At 40.7% G+C, this 18,995-nt stretch overlaps 1 protein-coding gene across 1 annotated transcript in view; it reads right to left on the bottom strand.

Moving 5' to 3' along the window:
• Window positions 1-294: 294 nt before the first annotated feature.
• Window positions 295-18,995, bottom strand: part of LOC126234947 (agrin-like) — a 1,214,606-nt gene continuing 1,195,905 nt past the window's right edge. Inside the window, exons 27-28 of the mRNA XM_049943685.1 lie at window positions 1,827-1,974; window positions 295-1,061 (exon numbers count right to left, since the gene is read on the bottom strand). Of these exons, the coding sequence (XP_049799642.1) occupies window positions 901-1,061; window positions 1,827-1,974 (309 nt within the window). The 3' untranslated portion in view covers window positions 295-900. The remainder of the gene's footprint in view (window positions 1,062-1,826; window positions 1,975-18,995) is intronic.

The following is an 18,995-nucleotide window of genomic DNA, read 5'->3' as shown; positions in this document are numbered from 1 at the left end:
TTTCCACACATGCCTGATGAGTAATGCAGACCTGTTAATAATTGTATTAATACTGGAAACAGTAAATGTGATAAGTTGTCATGGCAATAATACTGTACTTTTTTGGCAGAAGACTTGTACAGTACTATTCAGTAGTTTTCACATTTGAGGCGATGTAGTTAAATGTCTCAAGCATTGGACACCCAAAAGTCATGTGATCAAAATAGAAATGAACCTTTAAAATTCACAATTTTCATTCTGTATATTATAAAATATAACTTGGAATATGTATATTTATATATAATTTTAGCATCTGTCACACACTTCCATTTTACTACAAAACAAATAGCACTCTTTCTTAAAGACTTATGGACTGTTACCATCAAATTCATCCATTTTATTTTTAAAAAAATATGACATAAAATGTATCAGTCAAGACTGTGACCCTGATTTAGACACAGTTGCATGGCAGTAAATCTCTGTCAAACAAACAGAAAAGCACCATAACTTCAGTTAATTATTAATTTGTTAGGAGTATCCTTAAATGTCCTCTTATTGCTGGAGAGTCAAAACCAGTCTGATTATGTTACAGATAGTAAGCAATGAAATAACCAGATCTCATAAATATATAAACTGTCAGTTGCACACTGCCTTCAAAAACTGTCACATAAAAAACTAAGATATCACTTCTGTGGTTGCTTCATATTCATACTAAAATGTATGAAATTTGTCTTATTGTGTTAAGAGATTCACTTATTACAAAACAACACAAAAACAAAATAAAAGACTCTTTGAGCTGGTATTTCATAATTTCCTTCTCTGTGTGGTACAAATGATTTAACACTCAAGGTATTTTCATTTTCTTTTGTTTTCCTTGGTCTCTTCAGATGTCTTTTCATTCTTCTTTTTCACTCATGCAGTTCATACATCATTTTCATGGCAGTATTCTGTCACTGTCTTCTGGTGTCTGGTGTGCTGTATCAAGTCAAATTCTTTCTTTGAAATTTTAACTTTCTGTATGCAGCCCTGAAATCCAGTGTAGTATGCAGTAGGCAAGCCAGAAGGTAGGACTGGAGCACCACCTGTTTAAAATAGGATTAATTAATGACCATGTGTTTCTTTCAAGCAAAGCTTGTAATTGATATACATTTTTGAACTGTGGACCAACTCATAGTGCTCAATTTCAGTAGATGATGAGACATTAAACTTACTGACTAATTCTTCAAATCTGTGTGGCTTGGTGTATTACATTTATCATCAGAATTTGACATGACTAAAATATTGATTGGTTTACAATAAAATAAAAGTAATGAACTGTATTACACTTTCGGTATTCATTGCAGTCTGCATCATTTTCTGTGAAACCATTCAACAGGCAAATAACTCATGCAATTAAAAACTAATCATAATCAAAACTTAAAAAATAATTTACAGTAATCAAAAACAGCGTAACTCCCAAGGCACAGATTTAATACATCAAAATTAATAAGTTTGTTGAAGAATTAAAAGTTCTCAGTTAGCAAAAATTTGACAGAAACCTAAAATCGCACACTTCTGAATCTGAAATTATTCCTTCAGAAGTAAAACGTTGCAGCCTATAAAAGCAGCAAGTAACCAAAATTCTGTATTATCTATTGTTGCATTTACTATGCTTGTCATTTTTGATCTAAGTACTCTCTTCAAAGAGAGTGCACAAATAATGAACACTTTCCTCAGTTTCATGAGTTTTTAAGTCCATAAATTGTAAAGTATACAGTGAGTGCTAAATTTTAATCTGTTTACTGCAGATTTTAGTAGAATGTTGCCAAAAAGTGTGTGATTTACAAGAAAGGTTTGCTTCTACAGACCTAGCCAAAGCCACCCATTCGAGTGAAGTCTCACAGGCCCAGAGAGTGCCAGTGCTCTGATAGGATTCTCATCATCGACTTGAAGGAAGCCATGTCTTTGTCTTCTGTAGGCTATGAGTGTATGCCAGGCACCATCACTGACATAAACCTGAAACATATGAAACCAGCAGTGATGATCCAATTATGGATGCAATTAGTGTCAGATATGTGGAACTTTTGTTTAAATTAAGTAGTACTGAGTAATAAGAATAATGACAGACATACTCACCTATGGGTATAATGTGGGTTGTACATAGGCTCATATGAGAGTGAGTGAGTGAGATAGATAGATAGATAGAGAGAGAGAGAGAGAGAGAGAGAGAGAGAGAGAGAGAGAGATAGAAGAAAACATAAAACAAATTATTATAGAGAAAGAAATCCTTCTGTCAGACAGAGGCAGAGATTCATGTCTGAAACATTGTCCAGCCCACTTTTAACTTTGTACATGTGATCAATGCAACATATATTTTGCACATGGCAAAAGATTTCTTTCTCAGAAAGTATTCTGACGATTTAGATAAAGCAGATTCCCTACTATATCCTTTCACACACACATGTAAATACTTTAGGAGTAAAGGAGACCACTCACTGAAAAGCAAAAGCATTGAGTCACTAACAGGGACATAAAAAGGGAAGAAAACTTGCTAGCTTTTGAAATAAATTCTTTCTTGAGTACACAGACACGTGTATGCTTGCATGCATCCCCCCCCCCTCTACTCCCCCCATGAACTCCTGTTGTGGGAGGACAGGTATTCCAGCTTGAGGAATGATTTATTCTGAAAGCTGTATGCTTTTTTGTATGTCCCTGTCAATGATTCAGTGCTTCTGATTTTCAGTGAGTTGTCTCATTTACTCCTAAAGTATTTACATTCTGTCAGAGCTTTCCTACTATAACTTTCATGCATATGTGGTATTCTCACAGCACCATGGGAAAGTCTTTGTAGAGTTTGGAAGGAAAGGGGAGGAGGTGTAAGAAACAGACACTCTGAGACAGTCCCGTATTCGTGCTTAGTGTAAGTAATTACTCATAAGGGTTTAAAACCCAGTTCGGCAAACAAATTTAATGTGTCACACATAATCTGATTATTGTGGGCTATATATCAGAATATGTTGAAAACATATTTCACTGTCATTAGTTTTAAAAGCATCCTACTGGAGAAGAAGATGCAAATGCTCCAATGGCAATAAAAGTACAAAAGTTATTGAAAGATTTCAACAGATTTTCATTATAGATTAACAAAATTTGAAATTGGTGTAAAGATTACTGTAAGTGACCGTGAGTATTACAGTAAATACAAATAGCACAGGTGTGTTTGTTTATGTGTGTGTGTTTTCATTCTTTTTTGTGTTCTTGTAAATGACTCAATGTTTCCACTATTCAGTGAGTTGTGTCCTTTACTCACAAATGATTTGCATAGGGAAAGAAGGAAAAGACTTATTTTATTCTCAGCAAGGCTATATTTTTCACAAATAATCATATTTTCAACTAAAAATATTAACTTTATATTTTCTCAAATCTGTGTCCATTCTCATATGAGGTATCTTTATTGCTTTTGCCAGTGAACTGGTATACGAATGTGTTTATCAAATGTAGTGGTCACCAAGAACAAACAGGTTAAACACACAGACTCGATAAGGCTTTTATCAAATATTACTGCCACTAAGATACATTTTTAAAAATTAAGCCTTTGATTAATAGTTCTTCTGCAGGTCTACTAAGTGTGAGTATATTGCAAGTAACATGTGTTGTATTTTGTGAAATGTTAATGTACATAATTTGGTAACAGGAGAAGTAGATATTATGTACAAGGTGTCAAATAAATAATAGTAAGTACTTTGGTATGCTATTCCTGAGGCACAGGAGGGAAAAAACTTTGTATAAAGTACTGTTTACTAAATCAAACAATGGAATCTCCAGGTTGGAATATCAATAATGGAAGGAAAATGTAGATTGCTAATTGCTGTGAAGATGACACATTAAGCTGCAGATGGGTGCAACTAAAAGGTACCTACACATTAGCTTTTAGCCACAGCCTTCATCACAAAAGGACACACACACACACACACACACACACACACACACACACACACACACACACGTATTCATTCACACAAGCAAGCATGCCTCACGCACGTATAACTGCTGTCTCCAGCAGCTCGGATCGGATTGCCAATTGGCTGTAGCCAAAAGCTAATGTATAAGTATCTTTTAGTTGTGCCTGTCTGCAACTTGATATGTCATGAAACTTCTTGGCAGATTAAAACTGTGTGCCGGACCAAGGCTCGAACTCGGGACCTTTGCCTTTCATGGGCAAGTGCTCTACCAACTGAGCTACCCGAGCACAACTCACAACCCACCTTCACAGCTTCAATTCTGCCAGTACCTCATCTCCTACATTCCAAACTTGCCCGTGAAAGGCAAAGGTCCCGAGTTCGAGTCTTGCTCCGGCACACAGTTTTAATCTGCCAGGAAGTTTCATATCAGTGCACACTCCGCTGCGGAGTGAAAATCTCATTCTTGACATGTCATCTTTATGATAAGTAGTTCTGTTGACTCTATTGACTATAATGCATTTATGCATAATATGCAAAATGCCTTTTTTCTTCCTTATGTTATGTAGCAACAATTCGGTAGTGTTTACCATGACCAGTTTGCCTCAATACAGTGGACTTGTGGCTGGGTCTCCTTGGCCACAGAGCCTAAAATCCACTGTATCTTATCTTTTGGAAGTGTACCAATTGTTTACACAATGAATAGTGAAAGGCATGTATGATCTGTGAGATCACAATAGCTACTGCCACTGGATTCATCATAAACATTAGCAACAGTGAAACAGCATGTATGTAGCTACTGTGAAGCTTGTATTCAAATGTATGACACACAATTAAAACTTTAAAGGGAGATGCATGACAGATATATGTAAATATCATGTTCCAAACATATTATGGGTTGTTTACCAGCAACTGGAGGATACCTCATGCTTATCATAATCAATTCTAAAAATATAATTTTTAATATATATTTCAGTTTAAACATAATGTGTCATGACTGACCATGCATTTGTTTCAGAGGCTGAAAAAAAAAACCCTTGTTTACCACTCGGGTTGCACTAGCAGCTCACTGGCCATTACTGTAAAAGGATGCAAGCTGCTGGCTCATCTTGTTGTTATTGGCTGGCTGAAGTGGCCGAGCGGTTCTAGGCGCTTCAGTCTGGAACCGCGCGACCGCTGCGGTCGCAGGTTCGAATCCTGCCTCAGGCATGGATGTGCGTGATGTCCTTAGGTTAGTTAGGTTTAAGTAGTTCTAAGTTCTAGGGGACTGATGACCTCAGAAGTTAAGTCCCATAGTGCTCAGAGCCATTTGTAATTGCAGTCGCCCACACCAGGTCTGGCCACCAGGTGGTGGCACAATCAAACATCAAAGGCAGCTTCCCACCAAGGTCAGCGAACACAGCCAGTCCAAGAGATTGACTTGCAATCTACATGATACAATTCCACAGCAGAGTGCATTCTTCCTCATTCCATTAGGATTTGTTCACGTGATCACTTGACCGTGCTCTCGGGTCTCTCAGTATCTAATTGAACTCAGCCTGGCATTGTTCTTGGACTTGTATGGAACTTCCCAACTGTGTTTTCATTATCCCTTAACCTGAAACATTGGTCTCTCAGACCCATTATTCATTTTAAGCCCCGATTGTGGTAGCACTGCAAAATACCACAGTCTCTCTTTTTCAGTGTCTTTGTTTTGATACTTGCTGCGTGTAAATCAGCATTCAACAATCGTATTGACTTTGTCAGTCTAATGATAAACTGTGTTATTTAGAACTGGGCATGAAATTGGTTCCCTGCCTGACTGCATGTTTCACATTGTATGAAATAATGAGGTAAAGTTCAATAGCTACATGTTCCTAAGTGTTATACACACATCAAAAAAAGTTCTGCATCGCCCCGGTTCCCAGAACTCCTTAAGACAGACATTGACTGTGGATATTGTATCACAGACACAGTCCCTTTGACTGTTCGGAGATGTCACTAAACCTGCCCAAAGATGTAAACAACCATGCATGAGCAGTGCCTATTAGATGGAGGGGGTCTGACAGCTGATCAGTTCCAGTCATTCCATCAGGAAGGAGGTACACGGCTTGTGTTGTCTGTAGTTCAACCATGCCTAGACGGTCAATACCGCAGTTTGATTGTGTCCACATTTTTACTTTGTGCCAGGAAGGGCTCTCAACAAGGGAAGTGCCCAGACATCTTGGAGTGAACCAAGGTGATGTTTTTCAGACATGGAGGAGATAGAGAGACAGTAACTGTCATGACATGCCATGCTCAGGCCGCCCAAGGGCTACTACTGCAATGGATGACTGCTACCTATGGATTATGGCTTGAAGGAACCCTGACAGCAATGCCACCACTTTGAATGATGCTTTTCGTACAGCCACAGGACGTCACGTTACGATTCAAACTGTGCGCAATAGGCCGCGTGATGTGCAACTTCACTCCCGATGTCCTTGCGAGGTCCATCTTTGCAACCATGACACTATGCAGCATGGTACAGATGGGTCCAACAACATGCTGAATGGACCACTCAGGATTGGCATCATGTTCTCTTCACTGATGAGTGTTGCATTTGCCTCCAACCAGACAATCATCAGAGAAGTGTTTAGAGGCAACCCAGTCAGGCTGAACTCCTTAGACACAAAGTTCAGCAATCACAGCAAGGTGGATGTTCACTGCTGTTTTTGGGTGGCATTGTGTGGGGCCGATGTACGTCATTGGTGGTCATGGAAGGCTCCATAATGGCTGTACAATGCGTGAATGCCATCCTCCAACGGATAGGGCAATGATATCGGCAGCATATTGGCGAGGCATTCATCTTCATGGATGACAATTTGCACCCCCTTCGTGCACATTTTGTGAAGGACTTCCTTCAGGATAACGACGTCGTCCAACTAGAGTGGCGAGCATGTTCTCTAGACATGAACCCTATTGAACATGCCTGGGACAGATTGAAAAGGGCTGTTTATGGATGATGTGACCCACCAATCACACTGAGGGATCTAGGCTGAATCGCCGTTGAGGAGTGGGGCAATGTGAACCAACAGTGCCTTGATGAACTTGTGGATAGTATGCCACAATGAATATAGGCATGCATCAGTGCAAGGGGACATGCTAGTGAGTATTAGAGGCACCAATGTGTAGAGCAATCTGGACCACCACCTCTGAAGGTCTCACTGTTTGGTGGTACAAAATGCAATGTGTGGTTTTCATGAGCAATAAAAAGGGTTAAATGGTGTTTGTGTTGACCTCTGTTCCAGTTTTCTGTACAGGTTTCGGAACTCTCAGAACTGAGGTGATGCAAAACGTTTTTTGATGTGTCCATATTTTTCTTTCAATTGATTTTTCAGATTTTCTTATTTTATCCCATTTTATTATATGCATGAATTTATGTTACTTTTCAACTGTAGCACGAACTGACTAAGAGGAATATCTCAGCAGTTGATCCGAAGTTTGAAGCGTGGGCACAAGAGCAATTATGTGAAATAAAAGAAGAGGAAAATGGGAATTACAGCAAACTTTTTGATGTTTCTGATGCCTGATGCTGATTCTGGTTTTAAGGTAGCTGATGGTCACCATGAAACAGAGCATGATAGTAGTGAAGAAAATGCTTTATTGCAAGAAGAGCCTGTTGTGGCATGTACCACAGTCATAGTAAACAGTCTTTTATAATGAAGATAATTTCAAGTGGAAACATTCAGACTCAGAGTCTTTTAGAGCAAGAAAAACACCTCAACACCACAATTTTAAAGGAGGAATAATACTAAAAAACTAAACTCCTCCCAAACAGGCCATGAAGGCCCAATGGTACCGACTGGCCGCTGTGTCATCCTCAGCAGATAGGCATCACTGGTTGTGTATATGGAGGGGCATGTGGTCAGCACACCGCTCTCCCAGCCGTATGTCAGTCTCCGAGACTGGAGCTGCTACTTCTCAATCAAGTAGCTCCACAGTTTGCCCCACAAGGGCTGAGTGCACACCACTTGCCAACAGTGCTTGGCAGACCAGATGGTCACCCATCCAAGTGCTAGCCCAGCCTGACGGTGCTTAACTTCGGTGATCTGAATCTCAGATATAGGAGATTTATTTGATGATGTCATGTTAGAAGTATACCAAGTCATAGAACAGAAAAGAGTAGCATTTGAGTGAAGTATCTTACCTCAAACTAAAGGAAAATGACGTATAAGTGCACCAAATTTGACCGACCGAGTTGCCTGGAAATGTAGTGGGAAGATGTGTTTTGGCTGTGCAAAAGCTCTAATAATTAATATTTTCAATTCATTTGATTATTACCTGCATTTATATTTTCTGCAGCCTTTCATTTTATTCATGAATATTGTGACCAGTGTAACAATATTAACCGTCATTTGAAGACTTGTACTAAATGACCAGAGATACTCATGATCTGTCGTGTTAATTTTGAATAACGTAAATTCTTTCTAATTGCTGAATAGTATTTCATCTAATTATAATATGGAATAGTTGACTATTCACTAAATTTTTGTCAGCTAATGTGGAGTTATATGATAAAAAGTATAACAAGGTCTATGAGACTTCAAGTTTCTAGTTAGGCACATTTAAGAGATGTTTCAGGTTAAGAGTTCAATTGATTTTAATATTATACATGTATTTATTTGTATGTGTAGTTACTACATCAGTGGTGACAATTGAAGTTGATAATTCGTGTGTGTTTTTGGATAAAGTGGTGATATCAACAGGTACATCATTGGTGGTAGTGCTTCAGAACTTGACTTCAGTGGCAACTGGAAACCCAGAGGCATTTGGAAATGCAGCAACAGGAGCACACAGTGTTGGACAGATTGTTGACTGGCCTTTTAGCTTGATATCAACACTTCCAGCTTACCCACCACCTTTCCCTGCCGATGATGCAGCAGTCAACAACTGGTAGTCATATAAGAAACTCTATGATCACACTTCATGGTCTTCAAGGTAACAGACACCAATTCCAACTTTATTTCTGTCATGAATATCTCCCCAAATGTACTGCTTGTTAGGGAAGTTAGCCCGTCTTCAGGATCCTGCATCATTGTCATTTAACAACATGTCATTTGTTGACATTATACCATCGCGAGCATACCTTTGTTATTTTCACAAGAGCGGAGTTTCGTCAGTGCAGTAAGCAACTCCATTGATCGTATCCAGCTTGGGCTGCAGTGTAGCAATATTTAAGTAAATGTATTGTTTTGTTACTGCTCAGTCTAAGGAATCTTACATTGCCACAGTGGTTCAGGATGCTATCATCAGGTTGGCTCCCAATGAAGAGGTCTGTCAGTGGGAGCTGCAGTATGAAGACCCCAACTAAGAAGAAGTGCTTTTCTGTTGTGCATATAGTTTAAAATGTCTCTTGTGGTGGGCCATCAATTAGATTCCTGGGCAGACATAACCGTTTCTGCCTTAGATGACAGGAGGCACTCACATTCCAGCACAACTTCAGAGATGGGAGTCACAGTGATACAGCATGCTCGGCCACCAAACTCCACACAAACACATCGCGGCGGACAAGTTTCTGCAAGCCTTTGCCTTCCTATCCTGCTTGTTTTATTCAATATGACTGCCCAGCTTGCCCTCAGTGTTGGGCTTCTTGCCATCGCTGTAAGATGAATATTGTGGGGATACACCACACTCGGTCAGCTCCAGCTGCGGATTTGAACTCTCAGGCAATAGGCATTAAAGTTGTTAGCCTCACATGTGACAATCTTGAAACTGTTTCTGACAAATTGTTCATCATTGTGCGTATCAATGGACATCCCTACAATTACAAGTGGATACAGCTGGGGTGACTTTGCTTCTTAATTCTGACACATATCTGTGCCTTGGCTCCCCCGCGGTGTCTTTGACTTCACGCTGTTCTGTCATTTACAACTGGTAACAAATCCCTATTTTTGGACGGTTTATGGCAGAGATGACATACAGGGTGGTGTTCGCCCATTGACATTCCTTGTGGTGGGCAGAGCATTTGTGGAAAATTTGTTTGTCTTGGATGCTTTTACAGCATTCAGATTCACTCTCACTAATTAGATCTGCCTAATTTCTTATCATGTGCCCTATCAAGAATTGGATTAACTATGCAAGGAATATTTTGTCCTTTCTCTGCCGGTTAGGCAAGGTCACAGGTTTTCTCTTAAAACCATGACAGAACCATGCACCCCCCCCCCCCTCCCCTCACAATCAGGCCACTACTGTTCGCGCTTAATGATTAAGTTAGGAAAGCACTCGATAGGCTGACTGCTTTGGATGTCATTGAACTCTATTATCAAGAAACCAACTGGCAAGCTCTGTCTTTGCAGCAATTTCATGGTGATGATTAATGCACAGTCTGGGGCTGACTCATACTGCATCCCACACCCAGAACAACTCATGGCAAAACTGGCAAGGGGGGGACAGTATTTTTTTAAGCTGGATATGGCAGAGGTTTATTTACAACTGCCACTGGATGAAGAGTCGCAACAGCTCCTTGTTGTCAACACACCAAATGGTCTCTAAAGGTACGACTGGTTAGTTTTTGAAATTACAAGCACACTGGCCCTTTCTCCACATTTTTTGGAGCAACTTGCACATTGCACTCCTGTTGTATCAACTACCTTGACAGTACTGTTGTCACAGGTTGCACCAACAAGTACCATCTCTACAACGTATGGCTTCTGCATCAGACCATGTCAGATGTGGGTCTCAAGTGCCATTTAGATAAGCCATATTTCTTCCAACTCTCTGTTGAATATGTGGGTCGTGTCATTTCCCATAGGGGGGTCCAGCTAACAAACAGTCATACGGGGTCTGTTCAAGAATTCCAGAACATTCGTAATTTCCACCAATGGTGTTTTGGAGCAAAATGTGGTTGGCATCCCTGCACACACCTGTGTTTAATACATAACTTCTGGAAGTTTCATTGTTATATGTCTGTTAATTATTGTTAAGTGCTGTATTGAGTAGACTGTTGTGTTGCAGAGTTTGTGAATTTTGAGATGGCAGAGTTATAGGAGCAACATGTCTGCATTATATTTCATGTGAAACTGAGGAAAACCTTTACAGAGACACACCAACTGATGCAGGGAGTCTATGGTGATGAGTGCTTAAGTCATACTCGGTGTTATGAGTGGTTCACATGGTTTAAAAATGGCTGGACAGAAGTTAAAGATGGCCCTCATTCAGGATGCCCTTCAAAGTCTATCGATGATGCTCATGTCTCAAATGTCAGTGAAATTGTGCATGAGAATCAAAGACTGACAGCATTTGGTGTGCACTGCGTTGCCACCAAGTCTGTCCCACAGCTCATGACTCAAGGCCAGAAAGACCTTCACCTTGCAATCTGTGGAGAGCTTTTGGATTGTGCAAATCAGAACTAGATGTTTGTTAAGAGAATCATAACTGATGATGAGACATGGGTCTACAATTATGATGTTGAGACCAACGTTCAATCTTCGCAATTGGTCAGGAAAGGTTTTCCATGACAAAAAGAGCTCATCAGGTCAGGTCAAATGTCAAAGCCATGCCAATAGTTTTCTTTGACTTTGAAGAAGGATTAGTTCATCATGGATTCATGCCACAGGGACAAACTGCTAATTGATAGTACTATTGGGATGTGTTGCAATGCCTGTGAGAAAATGTGAGAAGGAAACAGCCTGAAGCATGGTGCCAATTCATTGCTTTTGCATTAAAATAACGCACCCGCACAATTATCCCTGTTGGTGTGAGACTATCACACAAAAAGCAAAATCACCATGCGGTCTCGCCCTCTGTAGTCTCCAGCCCTGGCTCCTGTATACTTTTCTTTGATTTACAAAGTGGAAAATCATATTGAAAGGACAAAGATTTGCAACAATAGATGAGATAAAAGAAAATTCATGTCCTGCAAGAGGCATAACAAGACTGCTTCCAGAAGTGGAAACGGTGTTGGGAGCAGTGCATCAGTTGTGAGGAGAGTATTTTGAAGAAGACCACACTCAACAAGTAAAAGGTAGGTGTAGAAAAAAATTGTGGACGAAGTTCTGGAATTTTTTTTTGGTAGACCTCGTACTGCAGCTGTTGAGGTCCTTCCTCGTTGGGCCGATGTGAAGGAGCTTCATGTATTTTTGGGTATAGTTTCATATTGCAACAAATTTAAACAGTTGCGTATCCTCTAAATCAGTTGCTCAAAAAAGCCATGTCATACTTGTGAATAAGCATTCAGGAATTTGAAAGATAGTCTTCATTGAGCCCTGTGCCCGCCACATATGAGCTGGTTTGACAGGTTGTTGTGGCTACAGATGCATCTCTGTATGGCTTGGGGCCATACTCTCCCACTGCATTGTAGGTGGTTCCGAATAGCCAATTGCTTTTGCCTTGAAGACGCTCAATGTGGCACAGAAGAAAGACTCTTACATTGAGAAGGACACACTTGATATTAATTATGCCATCAAGAAGTTTTATGTGTTTCTCTATGCTGTTAAGTTTCACCTACTTATTGTTGACAGTCCTTTAGTCAGTCTCTTTAGCCCTATGGCACGTCTGCCAGACAAAATGGCCCATACACTTCAACAGTGGGTACTGTTCCTCAGTCATTATTGCTTTGCAATTCACTTCTGTTCAACTGCTCAGCACTCTAATGCTAGTGCTCTCTCACACCTTCCTATGGGTTGATCAGGATGAAGTCCTTTGGTTAAACTCAATGAGGAAGCTCAAGGGATGCTGAACCAGTTCCCTATTATGGGCTCCTGCTTTGTCTCACAGTCAGCTCCAAGCCTGTTCTTCACCAGGCATGGCAGTATATTCTGCAGGGGTGGCCGGAATGGCTGCCAGCTTGAGTGTTGGGTCCCATCTGTAATTATTTTGTGCTGTGCCATTGACTGACTCTTGATGATGGTGTAATTTTGTTGTCCAGAGCACACACTGTGCCATGAGTAGTCATTCTGGACTCCCTCAGGTGAGACATCTTTTGCCTCCTGCACCATGGTCACTGGGGGAGAGGAGGGGGGGGGGGTGTCAAGGACAAAAATGCTTTCTCACTGGCATGTTGATTGGCTGGTGATAAATCATGATCTCAAACCTTTATTTGCTGTTTGTTGTAAGTTCAAATGGTTCAAATGACTCTGAGCACTATGGGACTCAACTGCTGAGGTCATTAGTCCCCTAGAACTTAGAACTAGTTAAACCTAACTAACCTAAGGACATCACAAACATGCATGCCCGAGGCAGGATTCGAACCTGCGACCATAGTGGTCTTGCGGTTCCAGACTGCAGCACCTTTAACCGCACGGCCACTTCGGATTTGTTGTAAGTAAGCAGGCCACCAAGCGGCCCATCTGCAGTTTCACTCTCCTTGGCTAGAGCCTTCACAGTCATGAGCGCACATCCACCTAGATTTTACAGGTTCCTTTTTGGACGCTTATTGATTGGTAGTCATAGATGCCTACTGTCAGTTCCATACATCATGAACTGCTGCTCTGTGCCGGTGGAATTGTTGGTGCAGGCCACCACCTGGATTTTCTCAATTGAAGGCTGCTCCCATACCCTGATGACAGACTTTTCAAGATTTTTGTGCGTAACGTGGTATCCACCGTGTCACAGTGTCCTCTTTCCTTCCTCAACTGAACAAGGAGGCAGTATGCCTTGCACAATCTTTTGAGATACAGATGAAGAAGAACATTGGGTGTGCCCCAACGGAAGATGCACTCACACATTTTGTCATTTCTTACAGGCCCATTCCAACTGGTGAGAAGAGCTGATTGAACTCTTGCATTGGTACCAGCCGTGCACAGTGTTGAGCATCCTGCTGCCTGTGCTGTGGACTCCCAGGCTGCTTTCATTATGGCAATATGCTATGGGTACCCCATAAGGGTTGTTGGCTTATGCTTCTGGTGGCTGTGAGTGCCGGATTTCAGCAGTCACCCATGACCAACAGGGTTGGAGAATCTTCATGCTGCAGATGGAGGACAAGCTGGTGACCTGTCATCAAAATCAGTTCCATCTGCTGGTGGGAGACTGACATCCACAGCCTCACACACAAATCTCGTGCCTTCCTCCCTCCAGAGCTCTGGATCCTAACCTTCTCCTCTGTCCTTGAGGATACCTCCTTTGTTTCTGCCCCCGTCTCCTACACCGAGTGCAATATTTCCTACTTCACCCTCCTCTGGTGTTTTTTCCAGCCCTACACCTGAACATTAGGGGCTGGGAGCGGATGATTTTCAACAGTAAATGGTGGTGCCAGATGGTCAGGAGGTGCCGTACCAGCCAGTTTGTACTCCTATCCATGAGGTCCCAGATGTCTCCATGGATCCAGCTCTAGTGTTGGTGCTCCCAGCGGTTGTTGTCACACCAATGGGCATCCATCTGCATCAGACCTGTCGCCACCAGGACCAGTTTTGGGCCCACACTCCTTCAGTGGGCATCAGGAAGCATCTTGGTGTGCTGAGGGTGCCCATCAGTGGTGCCCCTGGAGGACATGGATGCACAGCATCTCACACACTCCAATCGCACTGGTACCTCACCAGCTATTACCACAACAGGACATGAGGCTCCAGCTCATCTCATTAAGATTCAGCTCACCTGCATTAGCCCATGCTGCTCAGGTCCAGCCACCAAACAGCGCCACAATCAAACATCAAAGGCAGCATCACATCAAGGTCAGCATGTGCATCTGACAGACGACACTACTTAGAGAAACTGACCTAACCGGACTCTCCCTGGCTGTGTACTCAGACTTTGCATGGAACTTCTAAACTGTGTCCTCATGAAAGTGATTTTGATATTATGCCCATCCTTATTTGTAAGAGTAGTTATTACACTCAGGGTGGCTTATGGAATACTATGAGTGAATGAAAAACATTAATTTTACAACAAAAAATTCATGCTGGATATGTGCGATATCTGACTCTATATGTACTGTAACAATTATGGATGAGAAAAATCTTAATTCATTTCACCAGCATGATATAGAGCTCTTTTTGCCAGTACTAGTAGTTTGTTAATAAGTATTCTATGTGGAAAGCTTCAGGAACTTGCAAGTCTGCCATAATGAAATATGTTTTTGAATATATAATACTATCTTTGATGACATGTGTTTAGTGAGTAATAGATTTTATATTATGATGCCAGGTATAGGCAGAATTCTATGTTCGTAATGTGGCTACTAACATGGTTATAAACTATATAGTACCAAAGCAGATTTAATCCAACAATAGCATCTGAGATGTATGTTCTAGAACAAAGGTAGAGATCAATGAGAGTTTCAAATATGATCATGGAAAGTCCTAGGTGGCATATAAGTATCGGAAGGCGTAAAGGTAACAAAGGTAATACCATACAGCAGGGCTATTGAGTGGTCAACACCCAGAGTGGGATGGGTTGTAGGCAAGGTAGGACTATGTTTGCTGCATGTCTCACAAAAATCATATATCTGATGTAAAAGTTGGTAAGTTGATTTGTTGCATTATGTCACTAGATTAATACTTCTTGAACTGGGAATCATTGGTGTTAGTATGGTCATTATGTCATGAGTCAATAGTTTGGGCGAGATTAAAATCCACAAATAATGGATTTCACTCTGTAGAGCAAATTTAATTTATAATAAGAAATGGTGCTGCATTTTTTTGACTTCTTTCACCTCTGACAATGTTTCTTAATGTGAAGAATCCTGAGTTGCACCATGGTTCAGAATTTGAATCAAACTGTAGGTCCTCCTATAAATTGTATGATGAGTCAGTTTAAAAGTTGGAGGAAGGCAAAATCACCCTCACTGATACTGTACACATTCAACAACCAGAAGTTAGAGAGACAAATGCCTATCTTGTGGTAAGTTATAACTTACAGACGTTAATAACTACTGCCCAATGTCTCTCTTAATGTCTCACATCATTTTCTAAAATTTTTGAGCAGGAATGTACTCCACAGTTATCACCTACCTGAGTAATGGGATACTTAACCAGTCACACTTTGGATTTCAAAAGGGCCGTTCTACTAAGTCAGCGTTTGAACATTTACTGAGCCCATAATAACATCTTTGAATGATCAAACATCACCAATTGGGATTGTCTGTAACTTATTGAAGACATTTTATCATGTCAGCAAGAATATTCTGTTAGAGAAGTTAAGTTTTTGTGGAATAAGTAGTTCAGCAAATGCCTTTATGAGTTCTTACTGAAGAAACAGAATCCAAAAAGTTATCTTAGGCTGTTCAAGTAATATGATGAGGGATGCCACATCATCTGCATGGGGAGAAATAGCAATAGGAGCCTTACAGGGTTCAGTCATTGGCCTGCTACTGTCCTTACTTTATGTTAGTGCTCTGCTATTGTATTTGAATCAGGAGGCAAAGTAGTCCTGTTTGCATATGATATAAGCATTGTTGTGAAGTAAAGCAAAGAAGCACCAACGGAGAAAATAGTAAATACGTTTTTGTGAAAGTTACTGAATGGTTTTGCATAAATGGGCTAGCTTAAAACTTTGAAAAAATGCCGTCAACCAGTGTTGCACTGAGAGAAATATCCCACTTCCTGTTAATGTAAAATACCAACAAGAAATAATAAGCAGAGTAGAAAACTGTAAGTTCTTAGGTGTGCATATTGATGAAAACTTAAACTAGAAAGACTATAAAACAGACCTTCTGAAACATTAAGTTCAACTGCTTTTTCCATAAGAGTAATTGCCTACTTTGGGGATATGGAGGCCAGTAAGTTAATATATTTTACATATTCTAGGAGTGAAGGAGACTGCTCATCAAAAGCTGAAGCATTGAGTCTCTTACAGGCACATGCAAAAAAGCTTTCAGAGTAAATCCTTTCTAGAGCTAGAGTTTGTACTCGAGCTCTTCACACACAAAATCCCCCTCCCAAAATGCACACACACGTACACATGTGCTGTGGCTTTATGTAATGTGGCTGGACACATAATGGCGGGATTGCAGTTTGGCATTTAAAGTAGGGTGGCTTAGTGTTGTGTCAGGTGGGATGGGTGGAGGGAGAGAAGCAAGTGGCAGGAAGAGGGGTTGCAGTGGGTAGCTAGTAGCTCAGAGAGAAGAAGCTAGTTTGGTGGGTAGGAATGTGTAAGGAGGGGTGGAAGGTGCAAGGGCTTGGCATATCATACTACCTGTCCCTCCTGTACTCCCTGCCAGAAAACCAGCTGCTTCCCCCGTGAGTTGCTAGTTACCCACCCCAACCCCACTTCCCGTCTCCTGCCTCTCTTCCTGTACCCACCCCAACCCATCCCACCCCACGCTACATAAAAAAGTGTGCATCCAGGTGGTACTAATATGTGGGAGTGGAAGTGTGTGTTTTTCTACTCTAGCTTTAGAAAGGGTTTATTTCAAAAACTAGCAAGTTTTCTTGATTTTTGGGTACCTGTCAATGACTCAGTGATTCTGCTTTTCAGAGAGTGGTTTTCTGTACTCCTAAAGTATTTACATTCTACCATAACTTTCCTTTTTTTTAAGACGTCAGTCTTCTGATTGATTTGAAGCCGCCCACCACAAATTCCTCTGCTGTGCCAAGCTTTTCCTCTCAGAATAACAATTTCACCCTACGTCCTCAGTTATCTGCTGGATATATTCCAGTCTCTGTCTTCCTCTACAGTTTTCACAGTCTACAGCTCCCTCTAGTAACATGGAAGTTATCTTCTAATTTCTTAACACATTTCCTATCATCCTGTCCCTTTGTCTTGTCAACAGTTTTCCATACATTCTTTTCATTGCTGGTTCTGCAGAGAACCTCCTCAATCCTTACTTTATCAGTCCACCTAATTTTGAACTTTCTTCTGTGACACCACAACTCCAGGGATTCAATTTTCTTCTGTTCACATCTCCCATAGTCCACATCTCACTACCATACAATGCTGTGCTTCAAACATACATTCTCAGAAATTTCTTCCTCAAGTTAAGACCTATGTTTGATTCTAGCAGACTTCTCTTGGTTAGGAATGCATTTTTTGCTAGTGCTATTCTTCTTTCTATGTCCTTGCTCCATCCATCATAGGTTATTTTTCTGCCTAGGCAGCAGAATTCCTTAACTTTGTCTACTTCGTGATTTCCAATTGCAATGTTTAGTGTTTCTCAATGTTCTTATTTCTGCTATTTCTCATTACTTTCATCTTTTTTCGATTTACTCTTAATCCATATACTATAATCATTAGCCTGTTTATTCCATTTAACACATCCTGCAATTCTTCTTCACTTTCATTGAGGATAGCAACATCATCAGTGAATCTTATCACTGATGTCCTTTCAACCTGTATTTTAATTCCACTCTTGAACCTTTTTTAAATTTTCCTCATTTTTCTTCAATGTATACATTGAACAGTATGGGCAAAAGACTACATCCATGCCTTCCACCCTTTCTAACCTGAGCACTCTGTTCTGGGTCTTTAGGTCTTATTGTTCCCCTTGGTTCTCGTACATATTGCATATTACCCACCTTTCCTTAGAGCTTACCCCTATTTTTATCAGAATTTCGAACATCTTACACCATTTTACATTGTCGAATGCTTTTTCCAGGTTGTCAAATCCAGTGAATGTGTCTTGATTTTTCTTCAGTCTTCCTTCCATTATCAACTGCAACATCACAACTGCCTCTCTGCTGCCTTTCCCTAAAGCTCAACTGATCATCATTTAACAGATCCTCAATTTTCTTTTCCATTCTTCTGTATATTATTCTTGTCAGCAACTTGGATGCATGATCTGTTAAGCTGATTGTTTGATAATTCTCACACTTGTCAGCTCTTGCTATCTGTGGAGTTATTTGGATGATGTTTTCCAAAAGTCTGATGTTATATTGCCAATCTCATACATTCTACACACTGAGGTGAATAGTCATTTTGTTACTACTTGCCCCAATGATTTTAGAAATTCCAATGGAATGTTACCTACCTCTTCTGCCATATTTGATCTTTGGTATTGCAAGGCTCTTTTAAATTCTGATTCTAATACTGTATACCCTGTCTCTTTCCTGTCAACTCCTGTTTCTTCTTCTGTCACATCATCAGGCAGGTCTTACCCCTTGTAGAGGCCTTCAGTGTACTCCTTCCACCTATTTGCTCTCTCCTCTGCATTCAACTGTGGAGTTTCCATTGAACTCTTAATGTTACTGC

Source organism: Schistocerca nitens, chromosome 2 (assembly GCF_023898315.1).
Source record: "Schistocerca nitens isolate TAMUIC-IGC-003100 chromosome 2, iqSchNite1.1, whole genome shotgun sequence".
Taxonomy (NCBI): Eukaryota; Metazoa; Arthropoda; class Insecta; order Orthoptera; family Acrididae; genus Schistocerca; species Schistocerca nitens.
The sequence above is the reverse complement of the archived record's forward strand: the minus strand, read 5'-3'. Positions and strand labels throughout refer to the sequence as shown.